This window comes from Apis cerana, linkage group LG11 (genome assembly GCF_029169275.1).
Source record: "Apis cerana isolate GH-2021 linkage group LG11, AcerK_1.0, whole genome shotgun sequence".
NCBI classification, from domain to species: domain Eukaryota; kingdom Metazoa; phylum Arthropoda; class Insecta; order Hymenoptera; family Apidae; genus Apis; species Apis cerana.
In genome coordinates, this window is record NC_083862.1 from 12,944,287 (window position 1) to 12,971,570 (window position 27,284).

The window sequence follows — 27,284 nt, forward strand, 5'->3', positions numbered from 1 at the left end:
ATAATTATTGATTATTAATGATTATTAATTATTAAAAAAATTAGTCTATGAATTTGTGCAATGTCATAATATACTATGTATATTCTATTGATACGATAAATTTATCGAATGAATAGATCGATATAATGATTGAAATAATCGATATAAATAACAGTGATGCCAACATTGCATAACCAACAGAAAGGCAATTTTTCAGAAAGACAATTAACGAGTAATGAGTTAACTTTGGAGAATTCGTGGGACGGATTCTACTGTGAATTGTTAATTTCCGTAACGAAGTATAAGGTTAACTGGACGCTCTCGAAACAACCGGTGCTTACACGCCCAGGAAGCAGGAAGGAGAAGAAGGATGCAACGATAAAATCATTCGAGTCGTTGCCCGAAAACGGGCAGTCGAAAGCACCAGGAGACTTCGTGAGGTGAATTGTGTGCACATGTAACCAAGCAAAGGGAAAGTCATTAAACCACATCATTAAGTTGATGTTTATCTTTTTGATTCGCGGAATTGATCTTACGAATTCGTATCTTTCTTTCATCTCACTCTTGATAATAAATTTGATTGCTTTATTTCCTTGTTCTTTTCAATTATACCGATATTTTTGACTCATTTAATATTTTAAGTTCTTATTTGTCGTATATGAAAAGACCCATACGCCATCGTATGTAAATATTAAATATCTTATCTTGAAGTCGCCACTTTTCCGTTGATTATACATTTCATTTCATCTCAAATTTTATTATATAGTTTTATGTTTTTGTCGTGAAAGTTATTAAATATAATAGTATTGAAAAAAATGAGATTAATTAATTAATTACTTCGTATGACATTTTAAAATATTCTATAGATATAAACAATAATTGAACTATTTTTTTTGATAATTTCAGTTATTATTAAGATTATTAAACATGAAATATGATAAATATAAAATATGAAATTCAAATTTACAAACGATAAATTTAAATTTGTTATAAAAGAGCATGACAATAAGCATTATGTCATCAATGAAAACAACCAGTGGAAATTTAAGATTGATTCAATCTTTTTTTTTTACCATTTTGAATAAAAGATAAGAAATATTGCATCGAGTTCACATCATGTCTTTTTTCTTTTTCATCTGCGTCTCCAAACTAAATCCCACAATTGTTTCGAACAATAGTTCCTTCACAATCTGCGTTTATGCTTTTTTCTCTATTCTTCTAAACATTCATTCCTTTTGCTACTTTTTATATTTTTATTATCTTCTTATGAATTCTGACCCGATAAAATTTTTTTTCAGAGATGCAATCGTCGCGTCGTTTCTAAATTACAGCAACAACACAAATCAAATGAAAACTTGGCAGAATATCGTGTTCGATTCGTATTCTTATAAAACGCAATACAGGGTGCGCACATTCCCATGACAGGAAGACTGAAATTAGGTTTCCTGCCGAGTGCACGAACCGAAAGATAATTCCTTTCCAAGTTATACAAAGTCGTACGAATAAGGAATTATTTTTTTTTCTTATCACACTACTCATTTCTGTTCTTTTCCGGAATAAGTTTTACGGATATTAAAGGGTAGGAAAAGTTTCCCTTTGAATCAAGAGCGACCTATTTCCATTTCTCATCTTCTTCTTTGTATTTTTTAATCCAGGCCAAATCTACGATTGGAAACTTTTACATCAAAAAGTTTATTCATTATAATCAGGATTATCAGTTTTTCTCAAGTTCTATTTTAATCTAAAGAGAAATTTCATTGAAGAAATCGGATCCTCTATAATTGGAATGAAATTTGCAGTAACAAAGCATTCATTGAAGGAAGAGGAACGAGAATTTCCGATCTTTTAAAAAGTTTTAAGTCTATTATCTTTTGCACGAGAATTTAGTAAGTAAAAATTAATTAAAATTTTAAAAAATTTATAATTGTCGGATTAAAATCTATTGTTTATTCACTGTTGTTTTCTTATAAATTATTATAAAGGTATTTTGCATTCATCATCATATCTTAAATCATATCTTAATATAATGATTCCGAACAAGGGTTAAGACAATATCGAAATTGAATGAACTTTAATAGCGACTACTATGAAAGTTCAACTTCTCATTTATATCGTCCGGATGTACGGTTGAAGCCACCTTCGTGGCATTCCCCTTCGTTCTATATTCATATCCGTAGTAAAGTAACCAGTTAATGTTAATGAGCCGCCATCAAGATGGAAAATTAAGAAGAATCCAAGTGTCGATTGATTTCAATTATAATTTCATTTTTATAAATTCCTTTTTCTTCTCGGATAAAAATTATATCAAAAGAATATAAATTAATTAAAAATGTAATCTTTATGTTAATACTTTTTTTTTTGTTTCTTCTATTTTCCATTTTTCCATTTTCATAATTTGATTTATATTTTTCATTTTCTTAATTAATAAAAGCTAATTTTGAAAAATTGTTATTTCAATGTATCTAAAATAAAATTAGTATAAAAAAAACTAGTAAAAGAAAACTCAGAAGAATTGCAAAATCATTTAATGATATAAAATAATTTTATAAAAAGATTATCTTGTCAAGGAAATGGAATTTCTATCTCAAGATTATCTAAAGTTTTCTGAAGGTATAAAATATAATCTCCGGTTTGCTCTTTTCTAAGAATTTCCTAGCATCATCAAATAAGAATAAAACTTCAGAGATAACATTATAGAAAAAATTTTTTTTTCTAACTATTATAAAAATTCAGTATTAGCAATTTATGTTTGTGTATTAACTAATTATAAACCAAATCTCATCGAGTGATTTCTCAAATAAAATGAAAATTTCGAATTTCTTTTTATGTCATGCATAATAGGCGCGATAGAAGATTTAATTCCATTTTGATCAAAAGATGAAACTAATGACAAATCTGCATTCTGATCTACTTGTAAGACAAAATAAATATTTCGTAGCTCATGACTACTAGGTCTAAGGACGTGAAGTCGATGTCGGTGGCGGCGACGCACCGAGCGTGCTTCCTGCCGCTTGACCGGAAGTCGCGAGTCAGAGGCTCGGCTCTACGTAGGCGTTACGCTTCCTTACGCGTATCTACACCGTCTCGCTACCCAGTTTCTCCTCTGCCTCGTTGCTGCTCTCCGTGGAAGACCCTTCGGCGCTCCTCGAGGAACCTTCTTTCAAGGTCATTCTATCCGGGCCAACCTTTCTTCCTCTCTTTCATTCTTTTATCTTCTCTCTAATTTACAAAAACAAATTGGTTAATTATTTTGATCTCAAAGAAACGATTACTTTTTTTTTTTAATTCTAATGATATTTTTGTTATTCTATTGAATCCTTCGACTGATCATAGTATATAAATTGAAATAAAAATAATTCTGTGTTTCAGAAAACTGTTATACTTTTAAAAATTACAAATTATTCGACAACGTACACGAAATAATGATTTTTCTTCTGCATTCTCCATTCTTTAATTTTTATTTTAACAATCTAACAAGCATCTGTACAAGCAGAAGCTACAAAGCATAGAAACAAGGAAAGCAAGAGTATTCTATCGTCCAAAGAGAGAATGTGAAATCAAGAGAAGGTATTATCGATTCAAATTAATTTTAATTCATTTTTACTAATCTATTATTTTACAGAGAAAGAAGAACGAAGAAATGGAAAAGAAGGAAGAATGGTGAATCTCAATCTCACTATATCTTAAAAATCTCGAATCTCTCTAGAAAGTGAACTTCACTGGCCGTTAGGTCGAGACAGACTTACAATGCTTATTAACTAATTCATAATAAGAGGAGCGTACACGTTGTTCCATTTCTTTCGGTGAAATCCTTCTCGTGATTACAAGCGAGTCACGCCGCTTAACGATGCCGTTAATTGACCCGCCTGCAAAGAGTGTTTCTACCTCTCTCTCCCTCTTTCTTCTTCCCTTCTCACTTCTTCTCCGCGAAATCCACGTGCGGTATTTATTCCATGATCGCAAACGAGCCTCGCGACTTACAACGTCATTAATTGTCTGTACGGAAAGACAACAAGTTCACAAGCTTTCTGTCAACGTTGTGCACGTTAAACCTGTTCCATGCTACAAACGCATAACTGTATTTGAGGTTAGCTGGATAAACGCCTAGGGAAACAAGGCTCGACATCGGTGCAAAAACCATCGGCTCATGATGATTCGAGAGACAATATTTTGAAACTTGATATGTGGTTAATTTATTATGATGGAATTATTACGAAACGATATGTTATTATACAGCAGAAAAATACTTGTGAGTAATATTTATTTTGATCATTTGTAAATATTATATCAAGAATTTGAAATGTCTTCTTGATCAATTAGAAAAGAAAGAATATATTCAATGGTAAGAATTACGAAAATTTTTACTTTTACGAATTCAAAAGTTTTAGAACATGCAATTAATATTTTTCTATGAAATATATTGATACAATCGTTGATAATTTGCATGTTTATATTTATATTAAAATTGACAAAAAAGGAAAAGAGAAAATAATGAGGCTATCATTGATTTATTATCAAAGGTTGTATTGTAATTTTTTTTTTTTTAGGAACTGGAATCCATTGATTAATGGGATTGAAATTCACAGAAGTACTTATATGAAAAATAAAGAAAGATGGAAGATTTATTATGAAGAGAAGAGAACGAATTTTGTAATAATGCACGATAAGCAAATTTATTGGGTAGTATTATATATTTTTTCATTCTATATTCGACATGGCAGTCGTACGATGATATCGCTTGAGCTATCGGTTAGGCTTGTATCGAACGATATGCTTTCCGCTTCTTCGACACTAATTGGCCACGTTAAAATCTCGCATCTGGCGTATCAATAATCTCACGCGATAGCAGGAACCCTATAATTACCAGGAGATTAATTATAATTGGGATACGATAATTCTTCTTTTCTTTCTAGTTTTCTTCCGTTCCATTGCTCCCTTTCGGGAGACATTGTTAATTCACGAGATAATACTTATTCTGTTCAATCATACTTATTTCTGTCTTTTCTTGCATTCAAAAAATTCTTTCTACAGATTCTTAACATCTAATGATTTTTTTGTTATTTGAAAAAAATAATCTTTACAATTGAATTTCACAACTTTTTCCGTATCTGAAAAAAATTTAACGAATTACATGCCAAAGTGATCATGTGTTAAATCAATGGTTAAGTCGAGAATAAAATTTTATAATATAATTTATTATAAATTAAGCTTTAGTTTTTAAATCGGAATAAAATATCAATCGGAGATTTTATACTATCAATAACAACGATCTATATAAGAGAGATACATTAAGATCTTCTCTCGATTTTCATTTATTATGATTCTCTCTTGAAACAGAAAACTCGTGTTTCACGTTACGATCGAACGTAAAAAGGAACAGCTTAATACATATGCAAATATCAGGGTGGAACCGTGTTCTAAACATAGTCAGGCCGACATCATAGTACGACTTCCTTTCTCGAATCGGTGTCCCGCTGGATCACCGCGTTGAACAAAACCTGAAGGGTGGTTAGGTACCGTTTCACTCCGTTAATTTCGTTCCTCCTCCGTTTTTTTCTTTTTTTTTTTTTTTTCATTCTTTCATTCGTTCACACGCCAAAATAAAACTTTCAATTCGTTAGTAGGCGAACCGTGCTAGCAGAAATATGTAATTGCTGACGAAAAAGCGCGGGGAACCGTCGCAACATGGCCCACTGACTTCCGATGCGATCAACATCGGCATGGACACACACAATATCCAACGTTATATCGCCACCCTAATTATAATTAGTTCGCTAATAATTGCGCCTTGAATTCTAATGCAGCTGAACAGCCTGGGAGATGGGCTTTTTGCAACTGACCCGTGTCTCGACGGTTACCATACGTTGAGACCAACGCCATTTTTTTTTTTTTTGGAATCAGAGGGGAACCATTGGTAGGAATAAAATTAACTTCAATGATTAAACGTATATATATATATTTTTTAATATCCTTTTGCAATACATTTGAATTCATTGTTAATTGATAATATCATTTCAGATCTCATCCATTATTCAGCCTCGTGAAAATCGCATTGGTTATACAGGATACAAGATGTTTAATGATTAAACATGGAGAGTTAAAGCGAAGTTTGTAAATTGGATGTTTTTTATCTAACTTATTTAGGTGAAAATCAAAGAAAAATGATTAAGGAAAAGATTTTATTTATATATATGATATCAAGTTGTGTTACAACTTCTTTTTGATTAATTTTTTTTTTATAAATGTATCATACTGTTTCAAAAATGTTATAATATATTCATATAATTAAGTGAAAGGAAATTAAGTAATCGAATTGATACGGATTGATCAAAATCAGAAAGGTAATCAGGGAAGATTTATTTTTTAAAAAAAATATCCTGTTTCATTTTATAATTATAAATTATATCTGATTTCTAGTTTTTCCCATCAGGATTAAATGGAAATATAAAACGTGCCAACATCCCGTCAGTCGAAATTTAATCACGCACTGACGATCGTTGTCTCTGTAATTGGCTAAATTTCAGTTGGACATGGCGACGGGGGAATATTCTTGTTACGAGATGATTCACCTGTTGATTCCAGAGGATAATATCCTATCTGTCCATAGAAATGCATCTTTTTAAACTCGTATATTCAATTAATCCATAAATCTTTTCGATGGTATCAAAATTCTAATTTTTAAATAATAATTTTTCTCTAATTTAATTTTATAAAATCATTTAATCAATTAATTAAAATAAAAAATAAAAATAAAAATATTTTTTTATTCTTAATTTTTACTGATTAATTTTTACTGATTATTTCTAATTTTATTATGACATTAAAATTAATAAATTTTCAGATAATGAACTTGAATTTTTAAATTAATTACGATTGCCATCAAGACGTTTCGAGGAAATCAAAGATAAATAGTAAACTAATGAAAATTAAATGAATCATATATCTATTATGATCTTGTGATTATTTAATATTTCGTGATCTTGATCGATAGATCTTTATCAGCTAATAAACATATTGAATTTGTAACTAACGAAAACTAATTTATCGTCCATTCAGTGAACAGTCAAAGAAGAGCTTAATGAACGGTCAATTAACGTTGAAAAATGTGCGAAAGATATGGGACATTGATCGAAAAGTTATGTCAAAATTAATCTTCAGCGAGACCTATCGAGGAAACAAACCACTGTTGATTGCTTGAAAGACCGGAAATTCCGGGATATTCAGCCAGTAACCTCCGAGAAACGAAGAAAATTATTCGCCACTGTACGGGAACACCTGTCAGTCGTGGTTGCAACATGTCCTCGAAAAGATCGTGGATCGATTGCACCTCCACTGATTAATTAACCAATCAAACTGTCTAAAGAATTTAAAAGAATGTTGTCGCATTGTATGACTAATTGTATTCTTCTCGCGGAATAATCAATCAATTTACGACTTTTATATTTGAATAATTGATAATAATTAATAAAATATAATTAATAAAAATCGATTTTGATCATCTAAATACGATGGCTGAATACCGTGGTATAATATAATACTTGTCAAATATATTATAATTCTTCAAAAAATTATTTGTAATTAATTAATTGAAATAATATTACAAATGTTTTGCAAATAGCGTCACTATAACATTTGTTTCGTAATAATGAAACGAATGAGAGGTTAAATAACTTTGAGATTTTAATAATATTCTGCAAATGCGGTGACACAACAAGGTCCGTGAGAATCGTACTGTGTTTGTGACGAAGGAACCGTTTTATTGTAACTCGACTTGCGGTTAACTATCATAGAGGTTATTAAAAACCGCAGTTACAGTCATACATATTAATGAACTGGTTTCTATTCGTCACGCTTTTAATTTACGAGATCTTATATTGTCTGGTACGTGCTTTCTATTCTTCGTCGTGTTTGACACAGATTTTTCATTTACCTCGAAATATTATCTATACAATTGACAAAACTCAATTCTTTTATAATTTCTTTCCAGGTATTCCCCAATGATTCGAATTCTCGATTATTCGAATTACCTGCCTCTGATAAGACTGGTTCGAGATCCTGCTACGTTATTTCTTTTCTCAAAAATCCCCGAGAGAAAGGAGGACACAGTTCAAAGATTCAAGTTTATCGGGAAAAAAGTAAATGAACTTTCATCGTCCAGATAAAACCCAGCATAACAACGTGACGATATCAAAAATGGAAAACACCTGGTATCACTGGATCGATTCCAAAAATAACAAATTGTCGATAAATTCATCAACAATTTTAATTAATCGAAATTTCTTTAACGAGGAAAAACGAACCATTAACCATTAATTTAAAAAATCGAATCTGCTTGTTGTTTATCGGCCTTGAGCGATGTTGCTATCAACGTTTGACCATGGAATCTTTAACTAAGGATTAACATCGGCTCACACGTTCACTGACAATGTTTCGAAATAAGTATTGGACTTGGAAGTCGAAGCCGGAGAAGAAAACACGGGGAGCAAAAGAGAGAAAGAAGGAAAGAACGAAACGAAAAGATGAAAGGATGGAACGAGAGGGAAGAAAGATGCATTGCACGCGCGGATGGAAGGTGCGGACGTACACCTGAGAGCAGGTGCATCGCAAGGTCTCGGTCCTCTCCTCTTTACTCGTCTCTCTTTCGTGCCACCATCGGACAATCGGTCGATCCGGGGGACATAAAATTGATCGAGTCCGGTTCGTCGATCCTTTCTTCTTCACTCGACTTTTCCCTTGGCTGATCGATTGGAAAATTAAGCACCGTGCGGCTGCTGCTCTTTAATCGCTTCGTATGATAATCAATTCGATAATTTCTTTGAATTTTTCGCTAGAAGAAGAATTAATGCCGATAATACCATGCTTTGTGCGATACCTGGAATTTCGTATTCGCGAAGTTCCATCGCGTTTGGCTCGCGTTTACTGAATTGCAATTGATTTCTTTTTTTTTTTTCTTTGCTTTTGGGAATAAAAAAATTTTTACGTATTCTTTGAGATTGATATACTGATACATCTCAAAGCAATTTTCGTAAAGATTGTAAGATCGTTTCAACTTTTTCATTTTAATATATTACAACTCATGGTATTATTTGTAAATGTTGGATAACAAAGGAGGGAAAAGAAAACTTTCGTTTTTATCGAAAAATTTGTAAAAATTCACAATGCGATTCTTTTTATAGCATACATACATTTGCATGAACAATTCACGATTGTTTATCAAGTTGTAAAATGTACATGTTTTCGTGATCATTTTTCGATTGTCTTTTTTTACTTGGAAAAAATATATACGACCTTCGAGAAACAGCAATTTGCATTAAATAAAAACCAATGCGGGTTTTTTAATTATACACACACACACATACATATATTTATGTATATAAGTAAGTATATGTACTTTTCATTTTACGTACATTTTATATTATTAATTATACTCTTTATATTATTAATTATATTATTAATATTATTAATACTCTGTGCATTACAGGATTTTCGGCTATTATTTCTGGAAATTTAATTTGCACATGTTTCTTCGAATTGGATTCACCTTTTCAATCGCTGAATATTTATGGCCTTGTTCTGTTACTCTAGGGGAATAATAATCTTTTAAGTGAAAATATATTAATCTTTTCACCTCAATTCGATCAAAGAGAATCTAGGTGAATAGTCCCCTTGCTTTGTTGCATCGAAGAAATAATTTATTTCTCCAGCTGCCACGATTAGTTCCACTCGACAGTTTCTAGTTCTTGCAAAGGAACCTTTGGAAGATTGCCGTTCGTATAAAATGACCAAGTCCGTTAATATTTTATTAATTCTGTTGAAAAGAAGAAGTTAAAAGATTCATGAAAAAAAGTTATATAATAAATTTTCTGTAAGTATAAAATAACTCAAAAAAGATATTTAAGATATTCATCATTTTTCCACTAAATATTTTAATTAAAAAAACATTAATTCGATTTTTACTTTCAATTGAATTTTTTCTTCTTCGATAAACTTTCGATATCTCACAATAATTGAATCACAATTATAAGAAGGAAATGAAAGAAAAGAAAAAATATAAAAGAATCGAAGAATTGTATTATTAAGTCGTATTATTATTCTATCAAGTGTGACGATTATTCCCCCACACACGGAAGACCCTATTTTATCGACAGATCTTGGAGAGTCGAAAATGAAGAGGGCGTGAAGACAGAAACACAATAATGGTGGAGTGACCAAGTTGCTACGGTGTCAAGTCAACCGATACGTGGGCGGTGCAAAAATCGAGAATCGAAACGCTGCGTTGGCCCTCTGTCTCGAAACCAGAGAGAATGATCGACATCAAAGGCAATCACGCAGATGATGACGCGACTCCAGCCAGCAGCTGCTTGCATCGCGTCGATGATCATCGCCCTCGGGTTTCAGGCGTGCCTCTGTCGTCTCTTGTCACGACGTCTCCGATCGTGCTGGAATCTCGTTTCCAAAGAATTCCTCGGTCCTTTCGTATAACTACCTACGAATCGATGATTATAACGCGATGGCCTCCTCCTGGTTTCACTCGATACGAAATTCTGCGAGTTTCTTGGGTAACGGGTGAAATTTTGATGAGATACTCACGAGAGTATAATAAAGTTATTTGGAAATTAAAATGAATGAATATTACGAATGATTAACGAGTGAACTTAATCATCAAGATTCAATTTTCATAAAATTAAAATAAAAAAAAAATTAATTGAAAATTATTATTTCAAAGTTTTAAAATCATCATCGAGTGTTTTGTTATTAACATTTGATCAAGGAATATAATTTACGTGTCAATGAAGATGGATAATAGCAACTAATTTCGATAAATTACAGTTTCCTCGTATATGTTATTTCCTCAATGTACAAAAAAAAAAGAACTGTAGAAAATGCACTTTTATAAATATTATCCGAATATCGGTCTATAATTTCGATTCATTATCATATAATAATTCACGATTATTTTCTCTTCTTCTTTCTTTATCGACCGAATCATAATGGAACAGTTATGTGTCTGACTTTCTCTCGACATCTTCTACTGTCAGCGTTAGGTCAGTGCTGTTCTTATTCCGATACTTTTATATCTTTTCTTTTCCTTTTCTTATCGTTATTACACATAAAAGTGATGAAAATTATATATATATATTTTTTTTTGTTCTAGGAATATTAAATGATATTTGTGATGTTAAATTTAAATGGTATTTCAGGATATTCGTGTGTACCGGAGTTTGCGCTGAAAGTACAACAAGAAACAAATAGCGCTCGTTTGTACGTCGGTGACACTAGCGTTGGTTCATCCATTATTCACCGTTCATCCATTTACTTCATTTACCTCGTTCACTTCGGTGTATCGTCGCAAAAAACCAGTAACCAGACACTCGTAACACGCACGTCGCGATGCAAGGAATGTACCGTGGAAAATAAATACGACACAGGAATCTCATTTCTGAGAAAGTATTTTTTTTTTTTTTTCTTGCAGATTATTTCTCTCTTCCATTTCACATTTACGTGTGTGAAATCTTGTAGGAAATTTGTGGTAAATATTCTTAATATTGAATTATTCCCAAGTTTTGCATGCTTTTAGTAGATTTTAATTTTGAACATGTCAATATGGAAATAATTTAAAAATATATTAAGTGTTTCGTAAAAGACTTTGGAAATAAAGGTCTAAGATAAAATGAACGTTAATGATTAGTTAGTGGCCATTTGCATCGTTTATTGCTAATATAAATACCATTCTTTTACAAATTGAATCGAAGTAATGACGGTCCATAACACGCGTAAAAAATATTATCTAATCGAGCCTAATGACGGAATAATGCTATAGCATTCGACAAATTGTAATACCTTATAGGAATGGAAATAGAGAAAGAGAGAAGAGAGGCAGAAGAAGAGGCAAGAGAAAAAAAGTGAAAGAACGAGGATCGATGGAGAATGTAAGTTTTTATTTTTCTTTTCACCTCCGTTTCTTTGAACAATCGGTTTGTCGATCGTTTAATGAAAAAGGGGAAAAAAAAAAAAAAAAAAAAAGAAAAAAGATTCCAATTTCTATCTTCCTCTTTTATCCAATTGTCCAATGATCCTCATTTTTATTCGTTTGAAATTTCTCGCTATATTATTTCGATACTTTTTATTGTATCGATTAAACGATTCTCTATACACAAGAGTTAATAAATCATGAAATAAAAGCTAAAATCTATTTTCACAGTGCTGTTTAGACGCTTAATTAGACATTTTCTTTGTCTTCCAGCTGTTTACGAGAAAGTGTAAAGAACTTCCCTGGCAAATCTTTCTTACTTTCAGACCAACTTCTGTTCTTTCGCATTTTTTTTTTTCTTTTTTTTTTTAATAAACACTTCCTTGTTCATTTCTTCTTCCTTCGATTTTATTTTTCCACTATTTATTTCTTTGTCCTTTCGTTGAATTTCACCTTGTCCCTAAGCCAGCTAACTTGAACTTGTCCTATTAAGTACCTAATAACAAGTGGCACGATTAATTTGTACAAATTGCCTAAACGATAGCGCGCACGTTTAAAATTTCAAGGCTAAGTTTATTCATTTACTCATTTTATTATTTTGCTCTCCTTAAGAAGATTCACACGAGATGTAATTGTCCCTTAATGATTTATTAAATATTGACAATATTATTTTAATTTTATATATATATATGTATATATATATATTTTATAGATATATAGATATATATATATATTTTTTTTTTTTTTACACAGCTCATTGAGTAAAGAATAAAATTTCTAAGAAATTTAATTCTCTCAATTAAATAAATTTCTAACATCGCTTCGATACGATATTTAAATGTCAAATGCTCGAAATCACGTGATAAAATTTTTTTCTTTTGTCAAGAACGGAAAGAGTCCGATGGATGGAATCACTTCCGAGTTGTTCACACTCCCAGCTAAATAGATTTAAATTTCACTAACGCTTATAACTTTTTTCTCCTTTTTTAATCCACGAATCGTGAACATTGATAAACGAACACTACTTTGATTCATTTAAAAAGATTTCAATTGCACTATTTGAGCGTTAGAATTCTCTCGAGTAACACCTATTACTTTAAATTAAGTCCAGAATTCTTTAGAAAAAAAAAAAAAAAAAAGTAATAATAATAATAGTAATAATAATTATAATAATAATAATAATAATAACCATAAAAAGAAGCAATAAAAGAATAATTACACTCTCATTGTTTCTTATCACTGAGCACAGTATTCAAGATTCTTATGAAAATCAAAGCTATATCCAGCTATATTAGCTTATTAAAACTAATAATCGTTGATCTATCAAAGAATCCACAGTTCTTTCTATAACGTTCAAGAAGTAAGAAAGAAACGAGGCTTAAAAGCAGACTTAGAAGCAATTGAACATTCTCTTGAAGTCTTCCCATATATATATAAAATACTCAATATCTCATTGACCATGCTTTAAAAAAGAAAGCCAATATGGCGTTAAAAATAATTTGGCGGAAAAAACGAGAAAAACCCTTGTTTTGCAAAAATTCCAGGGGAACGCGATCCAGTCGCTTTTGAGCCAGCATTTCGCGAGAATTTCCTCGAAAATTCACGACAGTTCACGAATCTCCCTCGAGGATCACTCGAAGGAATTCCCCCTCCGGAAGCTAGGACGATCCTCGCGATTGTTGCTGCTGCTGTTGCTGGGTGTAGAATCCGAATGGTCTGGATTCACTGGCCGACGAGGAAAACGACCCACTGCTGCCCATCGACGAGGACGAGATCGACGGGCCGGAGCCGGAGGCACGTTGAACTGAAGATTTCTGCGATTGGTTCACAGTGGCGATCGTTTGTTGGGACCTCAGAGGAACCGGAAGCGGCCGTTGAACCTTTCTGCCATTATGGTGGCCAGGGTTACGATATCCTTGATGGCCAGGACCTGTTGGCCTCAATCTTGGTCGCCCTGGGCCTCTTCGAATCGTTGCACCTCCTCTACCTGGCAGGGGACCCAGCGTCCCTACTGGGCCCATCGGGCCCACCGAACTGGGACCGTCCCCCTCCGTTGGACCGGAAGTCCCTTGCGCCCCTGCAACGTTAAACGACGATCCTTGAATTTCTCCACTCGATCTGTATCTATGTTCAAAAATCATCATCGATTTACATGCATACAGACACGTGAACTTTTTAAATACAAAACCTTCTCTCTTTTTATTTCCAGAAACACTGCGAATCGAGACCTGAAAATTCAAAATTCGTCTCCCCTTTTTTCGAGGGGAAGGAGGGGATGAAAATTTTCACGAGTTTATAATGGCAGATGCAGGGTACCAACGTGGAGCAGCCATTTAACGTGGAGTGGTCTGACCAGTTAATCGGTTATTCACCGGTACGAAGACGAACCGGAGGATCGTGCCACGGCATCTATTCGACTGATCGTAAGCGCAGGAGCCGGCCACGAGGACGAAGAAAGAAGGGAGGAAGAATTTAATGAGATGGCGGGAGAGGAGAAAAATCTAGGAGGGGAAGGTGAGTGACAGGGTCGAAGGTCAGTAGCCGAGCAAGGATGTACGAGAGGACGTTTCTTCCTTTCTTTCTTTCGCCTATTCTTTCTTTTCCTCCTTTTTCCCCATCGCACGTACACGCTCCGTTCGTCGACATTCCTTGGCACGTTCTCGATCCTTTCAGGAAGATGCTCTCCAGTCAACTCGGCGAAGAGAGAAAGTTGAAGTGGTACCACTCGGTAACAAAGGAATTCGTTTTCGTATACACTCGATTTTTTCAACGAGATTTCAAACAAGCTGGAAAATCGTCCAGAAGGTGAGTAAGAAAATTTGGATAATTATTGCTGATATATAATTAACTTTTTTCCATATCCCTTTTCAGAAGGTACTCTTCCGAGAACTCCTTTAAACGAGAGAATTCAAGTTCGTTGCCAGCCAACGAATATTAGGAGAGATATTATCGAAGCCCTGATTGATTTAATATCCAATAATGGAAAAAATGAGATATGGAGGGGTCGGTTGAAATATCTTCGCATATCGAGAGTCCAGAATTCCGGTGGAAAGCACGCGTGGGTGAGATCCCAGGCGGGAGATAGAGTCCAGCGTACAAAGAAGAGGGTTCCCGAGAAGTTTCGAGGTAGCTGGAAGGGCAAATGGAACGCGAGGATCCGCGGAATGCCGACCGTCCGGCTGGCAATATCCTTGCCCCGTCCTATCTCCTCGCATTATCCTGCCGTATCTCAGCCGTGCAACACACAGCCAAACTCTCGTTCTCTTCCCCCTTCTCGTCTTTGCCACGGCGCGGCATCTTTCGCGGTGTCTCGAGACGCTCCAACACCCTCGAACCGGGAGAAAATTATTGCATTCTAAAACGGAAACAATGAAATAGTTTCGTCGGTATCTTTCGGCTAAACGAATCTTTCGGCCGCTCCTCCCCAATGAAGATAATGAATCACCAAATTCTCGTTACCGTAATGCCGATGGATGAGATTTTAAGTGGAAGCGTGTCCCTCGATTACCGTGGGATTCGTAGAAAGAATTTCAGTGGCTGGAAAAATTTTGATTATCCAGATTTATAAGGTAAAAGTCCACTCGAAGTGAATTACGAATTATAATTGAGAAAGTTTGTAACTATGTCAACCACTCCAACTGGTTGGATTTACTTAGTTACATGAAATATGATGGAAGCGATGAGGATGAAGATGACACGGTGCGGTACGGTAAGGTACGGCACGAATCCACAAAGTCCAACTTCTTTAGATTCTATTCCTGACAGAGCTGTAGCCAAGATTATTCATTGGAAAAATTGTATGTTGAACGATAATATGTTTTAATATGATATTTGTGATTGGATAAATGGAGTAAGTAAAGATTGAGTAAAGCTCAATACAAAAGGTTTAACGTTATTTCAGGTACGTGATACAAAATATGTTTCTAAAGGAGCATCATGTTGGATAAAATTTTAGAAATGCATCTCATATTGCTTGCCTTCACATTGACCATATGCTATCTTGCTCTTATCCGTTTTAAAATGCATCTCAAATCGAATTCTTCTTCGACTCTTGGTAAAAGATTGAAAACGAATATTGCTTTAATGATATTTACAATAAATAAAAATATATATATATTTGTTTTGGAAAGGATAAAATTGATAACAAAGTTAAATTTTCCAGGACAAAGTTGCCAAAAGAGAGTAATGGATCCATGGAAAAGAGAATTGCGAAATGGATAGAGAGGAAAATGAAATGCAAAGTGATAGTGAAAATGGGAAGGTAGAGAGGGAGGGGTGAGCGAGTTCCAAAAACCTAAGAAGAACATCATCGATCGCAGCTGTCGCGTTCGCTCCGCACCTGCTATTGTCCGCTTGCCTTCCAGTCGACGACAAGTGAGAGAGGGAACGACCCCTTTCCTTTCCGTATATGTAGCACGAACCAGTGTACGGGCGTGCGCGCGTGCATGAAGGTGTCGTACACGTTGCCCGCGTAAACTTCGGTCCACGTGTCATTGCGTGAGGACCACCTACTAGTTTTCATGCGTCTTCCTTTCGTCGACCCTTCTCACACCTCTTTTCCCCCTTGGTCTTTCTTTTTGTTCGTTTTTGTTTTATTTCTCTGTTATATAATTATGTGTTATGCAACGATAATTGTTCTCCAAAACGATCGATAATCGTGGCAAATGTGTGAAATGTTGTCCTATACATCATTCATCCTTATCTTTGAACGATTTTATCTTTCATTTTCGATAGGACAATTTAGAAATTGGACCATTTACCTTTTCCTTGTTTTATCATTTTCTTAATTTAATATTGTGCGACAAATTATTTTAAGGACAGCAATATATTGGTAACAAAAAATAATGGTTGATTATTAATCATTAGTACACTTATCTTAATTTTAAGAAATATTATTTTGTAAATCCTTATTGAAAAATTTCACTTCTTCGGGATACTTGATAATAATTATCGTGTATTTGTCGTCAGAAAAGAAAAAAGAGAGACCAAAACCACCGTCCTAATCAATTTAACCCACACTCTCGACTACTCTTTCAGACCAAAAACGTGACCACTGTCCAAATGACAAAAAATCCAAGACACCCCCGGTCCCAAAAGATGTAGAGTACTCGAGCATATAGAAACTGTGAATGAAAGAATGAGTCACAAAGGGGGTAGATATCTCGAAGGGTAAATCGCTTAGGAAGGGTGCCAACTGTTCGTTGCAACACTTGCGCGAACACGTAACCGCGAGGGAATTTCGATGGATTTCACGTCAGTCAAGGGATTCGCGATGCCCAGGGGCGTTTCGCACCGAGAGCAAAATCCCATGAGAAACGGACCAAGTGGTGCAATGGAGGGAGGAGGTTGCGGATCTACGAAAGAGTCAGTCGGGATTAACGATGTATCGATTCGAGGGTGCGTCACGAAAAGTCATTTTCATCTGGCCTTCCGAAAGTTTTCGCTTAATCCTCTTAGTCCTATCATCCGATATTTTAATCTAGAATCAGCATATATTTCTCAGCGATTTAAGCTGAAAAGTTTTGAATGAGAATTTCAAACATATAGATGGAGAAATTATTCAAGATCTAAATCTATAAAATTCTCTTTAAGACATTTTAAATTATGAACAAGGATTTGAATGTTGTTAATATTTGTCAATAATTGCAATAATAGATGCATATTAATAATTTTCTTCAACCAGCATATTATTGCGTTATATATTATATTAATATTTAAAATATTAATCAATGGACATTACATGGTTTGATTATCAGCAAAAAATCTACTTATTACTCAAAATGATTCAATTTACACTTTTGCACATTTTTCTAAAAAATCCTTGGCAGAATATACTCTAATAATATATTTTAATTTTGTAATTTTTTTAATAGATTTCGGCCTATCGTCGTTTGAATATCGAGTGGAAAGAAAACTATCTATTATTAATAAATACATTTTCTTTCTGAATATTTGGCATCGATAGATATACAATCTCTTCTTGGGAATGGGAAATAAATCTAATGAACACAATACTCACCATGTTGTAAAGTTTGATCATTTAAAGTAGTACTGGTTGGAGATAAAGATGCCGGTGACTGCGGACTACTTCCAAGACCCGTAGATGGTGGATGAAGCAGGAGGAGACCTCTACCTTTCCCACCAACGGGTCCTCCTCTGCGAGAACCACGAGGTCTGCCTCTTTTGCTGGTACCACGAATTGTAGGCCTTATTCGAACACTAGATCCACTAGTGAAAGACATATGATGATCGAGACGACTGACTTTAGTTGAGTCTCCAAATTGACCCGCTCGTGATTGTCGAGTATCACCAGAGGATGCTCCCACTGGACCATCGACGTCGACAACCAGCCCATCGTTACTCGTCTCATCCTGAATATATTAAAAAATTCAAGATTTATTATTTTTCTCATCATTTTTTATTAATTTAATCTCAATTAATCTCTTAATTTTCAAATTATATTAATACATACCTCTGATTTAATAGGACTGGTTGGCACACTGTAATCATCTGTATTATCGAGAATTTGTTGATGATTGTTAATCTGATATGATTGAATACCACTATTAGTTTGACTACTTTCATTAGAATTAATTTGAATAATATCCCCAATCTTATCTCCATTTGCATCAGATAGACAAGGCTTCTTTACGTCACCCTAACAAAAAATAAAAGAAAAAGAAATAAATAAATAGAATTTTATTGATAATTAACAAAGTGAAAATGGAAAAAAAAGTAATAGTTCTAAAGACGCTTAAACCAGACTCACCTTAACCGGAAGCGCGGTTAACTTCCTTTTCCGCTCTCTCTCCTTGTGGTATAAGTTCGACTCAAAGCGGGCATCCTCCGCGTGTTGTTTTCTCTCCTCGCTCCGTTGACTATCTGAAATATATGGACACAAACTTGTATAAGGGGACGTTCGTTATTTCTTTTCTTATTATTATTCGTTATTAGAGCATTAGCATAACCTAACGAGCATAATGTAATTGCAACCATGTTCTCTTTTTTTTTTTTTTATTTTCTTTCTGTTGTATTCTTTTTCCTTCTATCTTATTAAATGTATTTTTGTATTCCAGCGCATGTCCTACCACAAGAATATAGTTAAAATTGCGCGTCAGCGAGCAAAAATAAGATATAATTTTCTCTATTTGAAGTTTTCATTGAGTAAGATTATTTGTTTTAATAATAGTCTCAATCTCACAGTTGCATTTAATCATTTCTATGAATTTTGTATCTAATTATTGAATATAAATAATAAACTAATGTAATCATCATAATCATGGTAGAATTTAAGTAAGAGTATTTACATTTTGCTTCGATTTCCTCGTCATCTAATAAAAGGGAAACAACTTCCTTAGGTTTCAAAGTATCTGGTTTAAAATTTCCTCCACTAATTACCATGCGTTGTATCTGCAAAAATTTAAATTATATTTTTCTTCATTTTAAAAATAAATTTATAAAAATAATTGTATTACTTACTTCGCTTTTTTCTCGAGCACGTTGTAATATCCTTTCCTCGATTGTTCCTTTGCAAATTAATCGATATACCGTAACCTGTTTCGTTTGACCCAGTCTATGAGCACGATCCATAGCTTGCTGATCTACTGTGGGATTCCAATCGCTATCGTAAAAGATCACCTATGGAATAAAATTTATTTCTGTTGAAATTAATTATGAAAAAACTTATAAATCTGTTTCAATAAAAAAAATATTATCTTTTAAAATCTACAGGATTAATAAATAAAATTTAGATTTTGCGTGACATTTTAAATAGGGGTATTTCTCTTTCCTCGATATTCAAACGAAGGCATATGCAAATATGTTCTATCAGCAAATGAATGCCTGCAGTCTATGTTCGTGCACTTTTGTATGTAATAGAATGCAGTTTCGGCAATGCAGGAGAACGACCCTGACCAAAAATCTTTATCGATTCTATTATTAGTTCGTGATATTACTTTGCTCATGATTAAAATATACTATATACTCTCGGTGGATTGATAAAGTAACAAAGCATAAATTTATGTAAAGAAAATTGTGCTTTGATTAAAATTTAATTTTTAATTTTAATTTCAATAAATTTAAGAAAAAGTAAAAAAAGAATTATACGTATAGTTATTTGTTATATATTGTTATCATATATAACAACATATAATATATAATATTATAATTAATATTGAGTCAATAAATGATATTAAATTAGGCAAGAGTTTTGTTAAATTGATGATTATAGATATGAATTGAATAACGAATTATCGTGATTGAATCATTATTCATTATGAAAAAAAAAAATCACGATTTCTCGTGTTTTCTTTTTCGATCAATTAAATTTTGAATTATTTATTCTGAACATCGAAAAAAGAAACAAAAGATAAACGCTTGGCTTCGTAGCATCAGAAGATGAATACGTACAAGGTACGAACCAATAAAGCATGGATAAGATTACTAACCGTGTCTGCGGCAGTGAGGTTTATTCCCAGGCCTCCAGCTCGGGTACTCAACAGAAAGACGAATATGTCCGCCCTGAAACACGAAACAGTTCATGTAGATCGAATAGTCGAGTACGACACATCGTTTTGTATGTAAATTAATTCGGCACGCTGGTGGTGCACTTAGAGGACTTCCAATGCAAAATACATACGCTGAATATATTTTATCAGAATTTTGAAGATTAGATTCTGATTTGAACATGATAAGATGCATAGATATTTCAAATAAAATGTATAAAAAGATAATGATATGAAAAATAATGATGATCAGCTGTTATTAGAATCATGTATTCATGATGAGTTGCAAAGTTACAATTATTTATGAGATAGGAATAAAAATTCACTAATTAATTTGCATGTTAGTTACGTGCAAGTGAATGAAGGAATGACACATTAAGAAGTCGCGCTTCAAATGCGATACGTTGATATATATTGATATATATTCTAACTAATATCATGAAAGAATTCGACACATTTTTAGACGAATATTAAGATTTTTTATTATTAGAAGATTCGATATGAAATATTTAGAAATTATCACGAAATGATCTAAAGAAATAATAAAAAAATATGAAATTACCTCTTTTGAAAATCTGCAACCATATCTCGTCGGTCAGAAATTTTAGAAGAACCGTCTAATCTCATAAATGTATGCTTTTTATGATACATATATTCCTGTAATAAAAACATGATATAAAATTTTATAAAAATTATCTTATAAAATTCAAATAAAAATACCTCTAACAAATCAATCATTTTAGTCATCTGAGAATAGATAAGGACCCGATGACCTTGTTCTTTAAGACGACGAAGAAGACCGTCTAAGACGGAAAGTTTACCGGCATCTGTCACCAATGTTTGCTTATCTATAGAAATATTATGAAAAAAAAATATATACCAAACATATAAAAAATATAAAATGAATGTCTCAAAAAATGTTTACCTGGTACTATGATATTTGACCATCCATTTATGGGAGTACATGCAGAAATTCCACCATTTGGTTCCACAGAAAATGTTGATGTCGTCTGTGTTATACGAAAGTTGGAATTCTCTTGTAATGATGCAATAGAAAGAGCTCTTTCACAACCAAGCCAAAGAAGTTGTTGACCAAATTTTCCACCACATTCTTCATGTCTTCTCCATGCGCATGCTGCGGAGCTATTGCTAACATACAATTTTCGAGGACTAGCTTGTACCTAGAATTAATTAATTCATTATATTGTCTTATATTGTTTTTATTATATTGTCTCTATTATTTTAATTCTCATATATATATATATATATATATATATAAACCTTAGGATAAGTATCGCAAATAAAAGATGGAATGGTGGTTCGTTGACAATGTCGTATTATCGGTGACCTAGGAAGATGAGGATGTTCCGGTAACAAAGTCACTTTTGTATCTTCTTGTTCGGTTTTGTTTAAAGGCATTATTCTCTATAAAAAAAAAATATCTTATTTATCTTTGTCAAATAAATATTTAAAAAGAGAAAAAATCCATAACAATTCTAAACCTTTAATGTTTGATTAGCAGTTTTTTTACTGCTTCGTAAAATTCTATGAGCAACAGTTTCTGGCATTGAATGAATAACATGAGCTGTATGTGTATATACAGGTTCTCCTTCGAGAATTTTTCTTGTAAATATTAAATCTTGCAATGAACGCGTCGAAGAATCAATTTTTCTAGATAAAAGAAACATTTGATTCATAGGAATTTCCGTCCTTTCATCAGCATTCCAATCCTCCCAATAACGCATTATTTTTATTCTTCTTTCCATTATAGTTGCAAGACATAATCTAAATAAATAATAAAATAAATATTATAAAAAAAATGTATGTAAATCTGCTATATATTCAATATAAAGAATTATGTACCTAAATAAAATACCAATGATAAACACTTTATTTATTTCCATTGGAGACAAGTTAATAAATCTACTAAAGGAAAAAGAATTTTGTAACTTTTCGTTGCTGTCGTGAAGAGTTCGATGTATATATTCAGTAGCAAATATAAACAGTTTATTATAAAGCAAATGATCTTTAGACGGCAATGAAAGATATCTAAGTCCTTCTGTATATAATAATACAGGCATTTCATAACATTCAGTATGCATGAAAAATGGAGATTTTGCATCTCTACGCTCAAAGAGTTCTGGGTGATTGCAAACCTAAAATTAATGAAAATTAATATTAATATGAATATAGTATTATCTTAAGATTAATTAAATTTTATAAATATTACATACTTTTCGAAATTGCATGACTAGATTCATAAGATTTGATGTAAAATTTTTATCATTAGATGCAGTATCACCACCACCGACTGTGTAATGCAATAAATCTTCTATTCTAATTTTCTTTTTTAATGCTGTCAAAAAAAAAATACATTTAATATAATAATTTTTAGTATTATAAAAAATATAATTTTTTGATATAAAAACGTCACATTGTTACCTGAATAAAGTAATTTTTGACGAGTAGTAAGGGGACAATATACCATTACTTCAATTTTATCAGATAATTCATTCTCTACATCTTTCTTTATTCTACGCAACATAAAAGGCTTTAAAATCATATGTAGCCTTGATAAATGTTCTAAATATAAGGAAAAAATATTAAATTTGAAATATTATTCTATTATATCATACAAAATTTGTGAAATAAAAATATATTACTTTCATCAATTCCCGTTTTATTTTCAGCATGACTTTCAATATCTTTAGAAAACCATTCGTTAAATTCATCATGAGAATCGAATAAAGTAGGCATTATAAAATGTAACAATGCCCATAATTCTGCCATACTATTTTGAATAGGTGTTCCGCTTAGTAACAATCTATTACGACAACTGAATCCAAGCAATAATTTCCATCTCATACTATAAAAAAAAAAAAAAACAAATATTAAAATATCGTGTTTATATAAAATATAAATATAAATGAATAAATATTAACCTGCTAGTGCTTTTTATAGCTTGTGCTTCATCTAAGATCATATATTGCCATTTTATTCTATTAAAATATTTATAATCTGTAATAACTAATTGATAGCTGGTTATCACTACATGAAATGAAGCCTCTTTTGTGTGTAAATCTTTAGTATCCCAAAATTGTCTTAATATTTTTCTCTCTTGTGGATTACCCCAATATGGAACTACTTTAAACATTGGAACAAATCGTGCCATTTCTTGTTGCCAATTATGCAATGTTGAAGCCGGTGATATAATTAAAAATGGTCCCCATACAGCTATAAAAAAAATACATTTATTAAATTATACATTTTTAAATATTTTCGAAATACAAACATTTATTAAATAACTTACAATATCTTTCGGCGACATGACATAAAAAAGCTATGGATTGTACAGTTTTACCCAAACCCATTTCATCAGCCAAAATACCGCTAATACCCTAAAGAAAATGTGAAAAATATTTATATACACATATTATTTTACAATTTTATTATATTATACTCTATTAATGATTTAATATAGACCAACCTGATCATATAAATTAGCTAACCAATTCATTCCTTTTAGTTGGTAACCTTTAAGATTTCCCTTAAAAATCGAAGGTTGTGGATGTTCTAAATTTTCGGGTGTATCGCTAAGACGTAATTCTTGAGATGCAGCTGCTGTATCAAATTGTTTTGCTCGAGCTTTTTCATTATCAAATGCTTCAGTAGCATTCTTTTTTGCTTTTTGTTTCATAGCTTCACTGTTAGTAAATAAATAAAATTATAACATGCTTTCACTTATTCAAACATATATAGAATAAATAAAATGCATATAATTAATAAATTTACCTATCATAATCATCAATTCCAACAAGTCTTGGATTTTTTTCTTCATCTAATTGATTTAAAATTCTTAATTGTTCTTCAGGAGAAGCTTTTCCTAATTTTCGAGACATAAAATGAGCATAAAGTTCAGTTTGTGTAATAAGAAAATTTAATTTCCTTTGTTGTCGTTTAGCCTAAATTTTTAAATAAAATACATTTAAATATTTTTATTAGAACTAAAATACTACAAAGATATCTATTATTAATTACTTCGATAAGTTCGACATCCATTTTTCGCTGTTCTTCAGCTTCTTTTTCTAATCTTCTTCTTGTTTCACGTTCAACTCGATCATAACGTTTCCAATAAGATTGCATTTCTCTTGTGAGACGTTTAGCTCTCCATATAGTCTCTTTCATGTTCTTTTGAGACTATAAAATGTAAAATGTAAATATAAAAATGAATTTAAAATTATGAATAAAATTAAATAATAATGTATCAATACTCACTTGCATAGCTTTTTGTCTCCAATATTTCATACAATGTTGTGCTACTTTTTTACAACTAATTAACATTTCTTTATGATTATTGGTTTTTGCTCTTTGTACTTTTCCTAGTTCTTTTTTAGACATCATTACCCAAATCTTTCTTCTTCTCATTGCCATTACTTCTGGACTTTTATTGTTATGTTTTTTTCTACCGCGCTGACGAGGTTGATGGCGCATTATTGCTTCTAATTCAGCTTCATCTAATTCCTCTTCTCTAGGGATAGTACGATCCCAATCTTCATCTGGATAATCGCCTTCCTAAAATATTTATAATAATATTCTATCTTTGAAATATATCACATTAATTTTTATTTTACATACAGGATAATCTTCAGAAGATCTATGACGCGATATCTTTTCTTTTTTTATTTTCATAACTTTCTTTTCTGGTTTCTTTTCTTTTTTCTTTTTATTTCCAACTATTAATTTTTGATGTTCTAAAAATCTGTCATAATTGGATAGCAAACCAGCACTATAGTATTGGTACTGAATGTTCTGAAAACAAAAATTTTATATTATTATTTATTCTATTAATTTTATTGATTTTAATATAAATTTTAGTCTCACTTCTGGTTTTTGGTAAAAACGTGCTTGATATTTTTTCCTAAGTATATGATACTTCAACATTTCTTGAAAATCTTCTTCTGTAATGGGATTATCTGTATCAGACCCTGAAGCAGAACTATCTGACGAATCACTTAATAAAATATCCTGCAACCAATGTCGTTCTTCTCCCACACTTGTCATATTATAGAGTCTCAGTTTATTTATTCTTTCCTCTGAAAAATTAACATTATAAGTATTATTAGTAAATGTAAATATTATTCAAATAATAAAATATAAATACAAATAACAAAATAGTTATTTTTAAAATAGTAACAATTTACAGACCTTCTTTTCGAATCAAAACATTATCGAGATAACTATCTGATCCTTCAGAAGATTCTGATGATACAGATTTGTCATCCTCACTGTAGAAATTAATAAAGCAGTAATTTTTTATTAGATTCATATTTTATTTATAAATCATATATTTTTTTATTATAAGTCATATTTTATTAAATATAAAAAAAAATCTACCTAGTTGGTTCTTGAAATAATTCATTAATTTGCCTTAAAAAAGGCTGTACATTAAGACTACGCTCTAATCTTTGCAAATGCAAAGGAGCAGCCATTTCTGCTTCCAACCTCATTGTGTGTGCTCTATCTGTCATTACCAATTTATATAAAAATCCAACAACCTACAATAATGAAATTATATTGTCAATAATAAATAGTTGTAAATCCTTTATTATTATAAGAAATCTACCTTTTATATTTTTTGTAACATATTATATACATAGATCTTATATCAAAGAAAAGCTATTTAAAAAAAAATTTTAAAGAAAAATTATTTATTTAATAAATCACTTAGTTAGAAATTTATTTAAAATATTAGTATCAGTAGACCCGTTGTCAAGGAAACAAATACTTTATCTGCAAGAGTACGAACCTAATATGACCCTGTGATTATTTGACATTTCAATAAATATATTAAATGGTTTTGGTGATACATGTTACATAGACGACAGGAAATTTTTTATATAATTTGTACGTAGCATGTAGCAAAATAAAACATCTATCTTGTGCTTTGTATTAATAAAGCATATAGGATTTTGCTCCTTATTGCATTGCCACAATGCTAGATTGTTTATTTTCTGTTTCCTGTAACGGGTAATACATGTTAAAGGCATGTAACCGCCGTATGGAATTGTATGTAACCAATTACATTATATAAGGTGAATGACACGACGAATCGAGCTTGTGCGGTTATAATTTCGCGAAATATTCGATAGTTTTGGATCACCTTCGGTTTGGTTAGAAGTAGCCCCACTTATTTAGCACGTAAGATAGGGTCGATCGCGAGGAAATGATTCCCTTTGTTCACATCGAAATTGGGTGTATCAGACGGAGGGAAATACATAGTAGAAAGAAGCCTAGAGAACGCAGACATTTGGCGTGCCATAAAACCAGGGCAGGGATAGGGCATATTGTTGGCCACCATTTTTGTTTTCAATAGGTGGCGCCAGCTTAATCAACGTATAGAAGATCCATAGCTTTTCCAACGTTTGCTGGGGACAAAATAATTTTATTATTTATATAAAGCATATATAATATACGAATATATTTTTTATTTGCATTTTAAATAGATAATATTACATTAATTATATATTATTTCAATATTTTAATAATATTCGTTATTTAAAATTTATTTTATTATATATCATGTGTTTAATATAAAATTAAGCAATAAATAAAAAATTATAATTCAATTTTAAAGTAAAAAAATTTAATTTATATTTTTTCTTACAATACTTGTATTATATTAAAAGAAATAAATATGTCTTTAATTTATTTCAAATTAAAACTCAGTTTAAAAATAATATTGTTTAAATATTATTAACATTCAAATGATTATTTGAATATCCCGCTCTATATGACTGCGCATATTATGTCGCATAAGAATTATATTTGCA

The 27,284-nt window shown here is 31.9% G+C and overlaps 1 protein-coding gene and 2 long non-coding RNA genes across 12 annotated transcripts; 2 read left to right on the forward strand and 1 right to left on the reverse strand.

The window, feature by feature from the left end:
• The first annotated feature begins 179 nt into the window (after window positions 1-179).
• Window positions 180-13,102, forward strand: LOC107995046 (uncharacterized). Of its 4 annotated transcripts, XR_009831990.1 has the most exons (14): window positions 180-419; window positions 1,278-1,558; window positions 1,635-1,865; window positions 2,918-3,144; window positions 3,349-3,546; window positions 3,602-4,228; window positions 4,527-4,659; window positions 5,601-5,924; window positions 5,998-6,320; window positions 6,397-6,639; window positions 6,821-7,860; window positions 7,967-9,356; window positions 9,461-9,844; window positions 11,181-13,102. It is a non-coding gene; the product is annotated as an uncharacterized LOC107995046 (long non-coding RNA). The 4 variants fall into 4 exon arrangements; XR_009831989.1 differs by lacking the exon at window positions 2,918-3,144; XR_009831991.1 differs by lacking the exon at window positions 2,918-3,144 and having other exon boundaries at window positions 5,601-5,893.
• Window positions 11,665-26,857, reverse strand: LOC107995138 (chromatin-remodeling ATPase INO80). Of its 4 annotated transcripts, none has more exons than XM_017052461.3 (28): window positions 26,615-26,857; window positions 26,261-26,472; window positions 25,849-26,009; window positions 25,660-25,739; window positions 25,336-25,547; window positions 25,090-25,263; window positions 24,730-25,026; window positions 24,493-24,651; window positions 24,247-24,416; window positions 23,942-24,158; window positions 23,765-23,852; window positions 23,397-23,688; window positions 23,118-23,320; window positions 22,897-23,037; window positions 22,689-22,810; window positions 22,318-22,610; window positions 21,957-22,239; window positions 21,736-21,879; window positions 21,380-21,635; window positions 21,175-21,302; window positions 21,017-21,111; window positions 20,398-20,470; window positions 19,430-19,588; window positions 19,258-19,360; window positions 18,720-18,832; window positions 18,423-18,608; window positions 17,970-18,321; window positions 11,665-14,027 (listed from the first exon to the last, which is right to left on the reverse strand). In XM_017052461.3, exons 3-28 carry the CDS (start codon window positions 25,980-25,982, stop codon window positions 13,609-13,611), a joined length of 4,893 nt encoding a protein of 1,630 aa, XP_016907950.2. In that variant the 5' UTR covers window positions 25,983-26,009; window positions 26,261-26,472; window positions 26,615-26,857; the 3' UTR covers window positions 11,665-13,608. The 4 variants fall into 4 exon arrangements, with proteins under 4 accessions (XP_016907950.2, XP_016907951.2, XP_016907954.2 ...); XM_017052462.3 differs by having other exon boundaries at window positions 26,537-26,832; XM_017052465.3 differs by lacking the exon at window positions 26,261-26,472 and having other exon boundaries at window positions 26,615-26,832.
• Window positions 13,934-17,970, forward strand: LOC107995139 (uncharacterized). Of its 4 annotated transcripts, XR_009831997.1 has the most exons (6): window positions 13,934-14,070; window positions 14,160-14,464; window positions 14,624-14,755; window positions 14,822-15,747; window positions 15,852-16,004; window positions 16,113-17,970. It is a non-coding gene; the product is annotated as an uncharacterized LOC107995139 (long non-coding RNA). The 4 variants fall into 4 exon arrangements; XR_009831995.1 differs by having other exon boundaries at window positions 14,822-16,004; XR_009831996.1 differs by having other exon boundaries at window positions 14,027-14,464.
• Window positions 26,858-27,284: the final 427 nt, after the last annotated feature.

Coding starts and splice junctions, on each gene's coding strand:
- LOC107995138 (XM_017052461.3), bottom strand. CDS start 25,982: ATGACAGATAGAGCACACACAATGAGGTTGGAAGCAGAAATGGCTGCT. Junction 23,038..23,117: donor TAAAACGGGAATTGATGAAA/GTAATATATTTT, acceptor CCTTATATTTAG/AACATTTATCAAGGCTACAT. Junction 21,303..21,379: donor GTCAAATATCATAGTACCAG/GTAAACATTTTT, acceptor ATATTTCTATAG/ATAAGCAAACATTGGTGACA.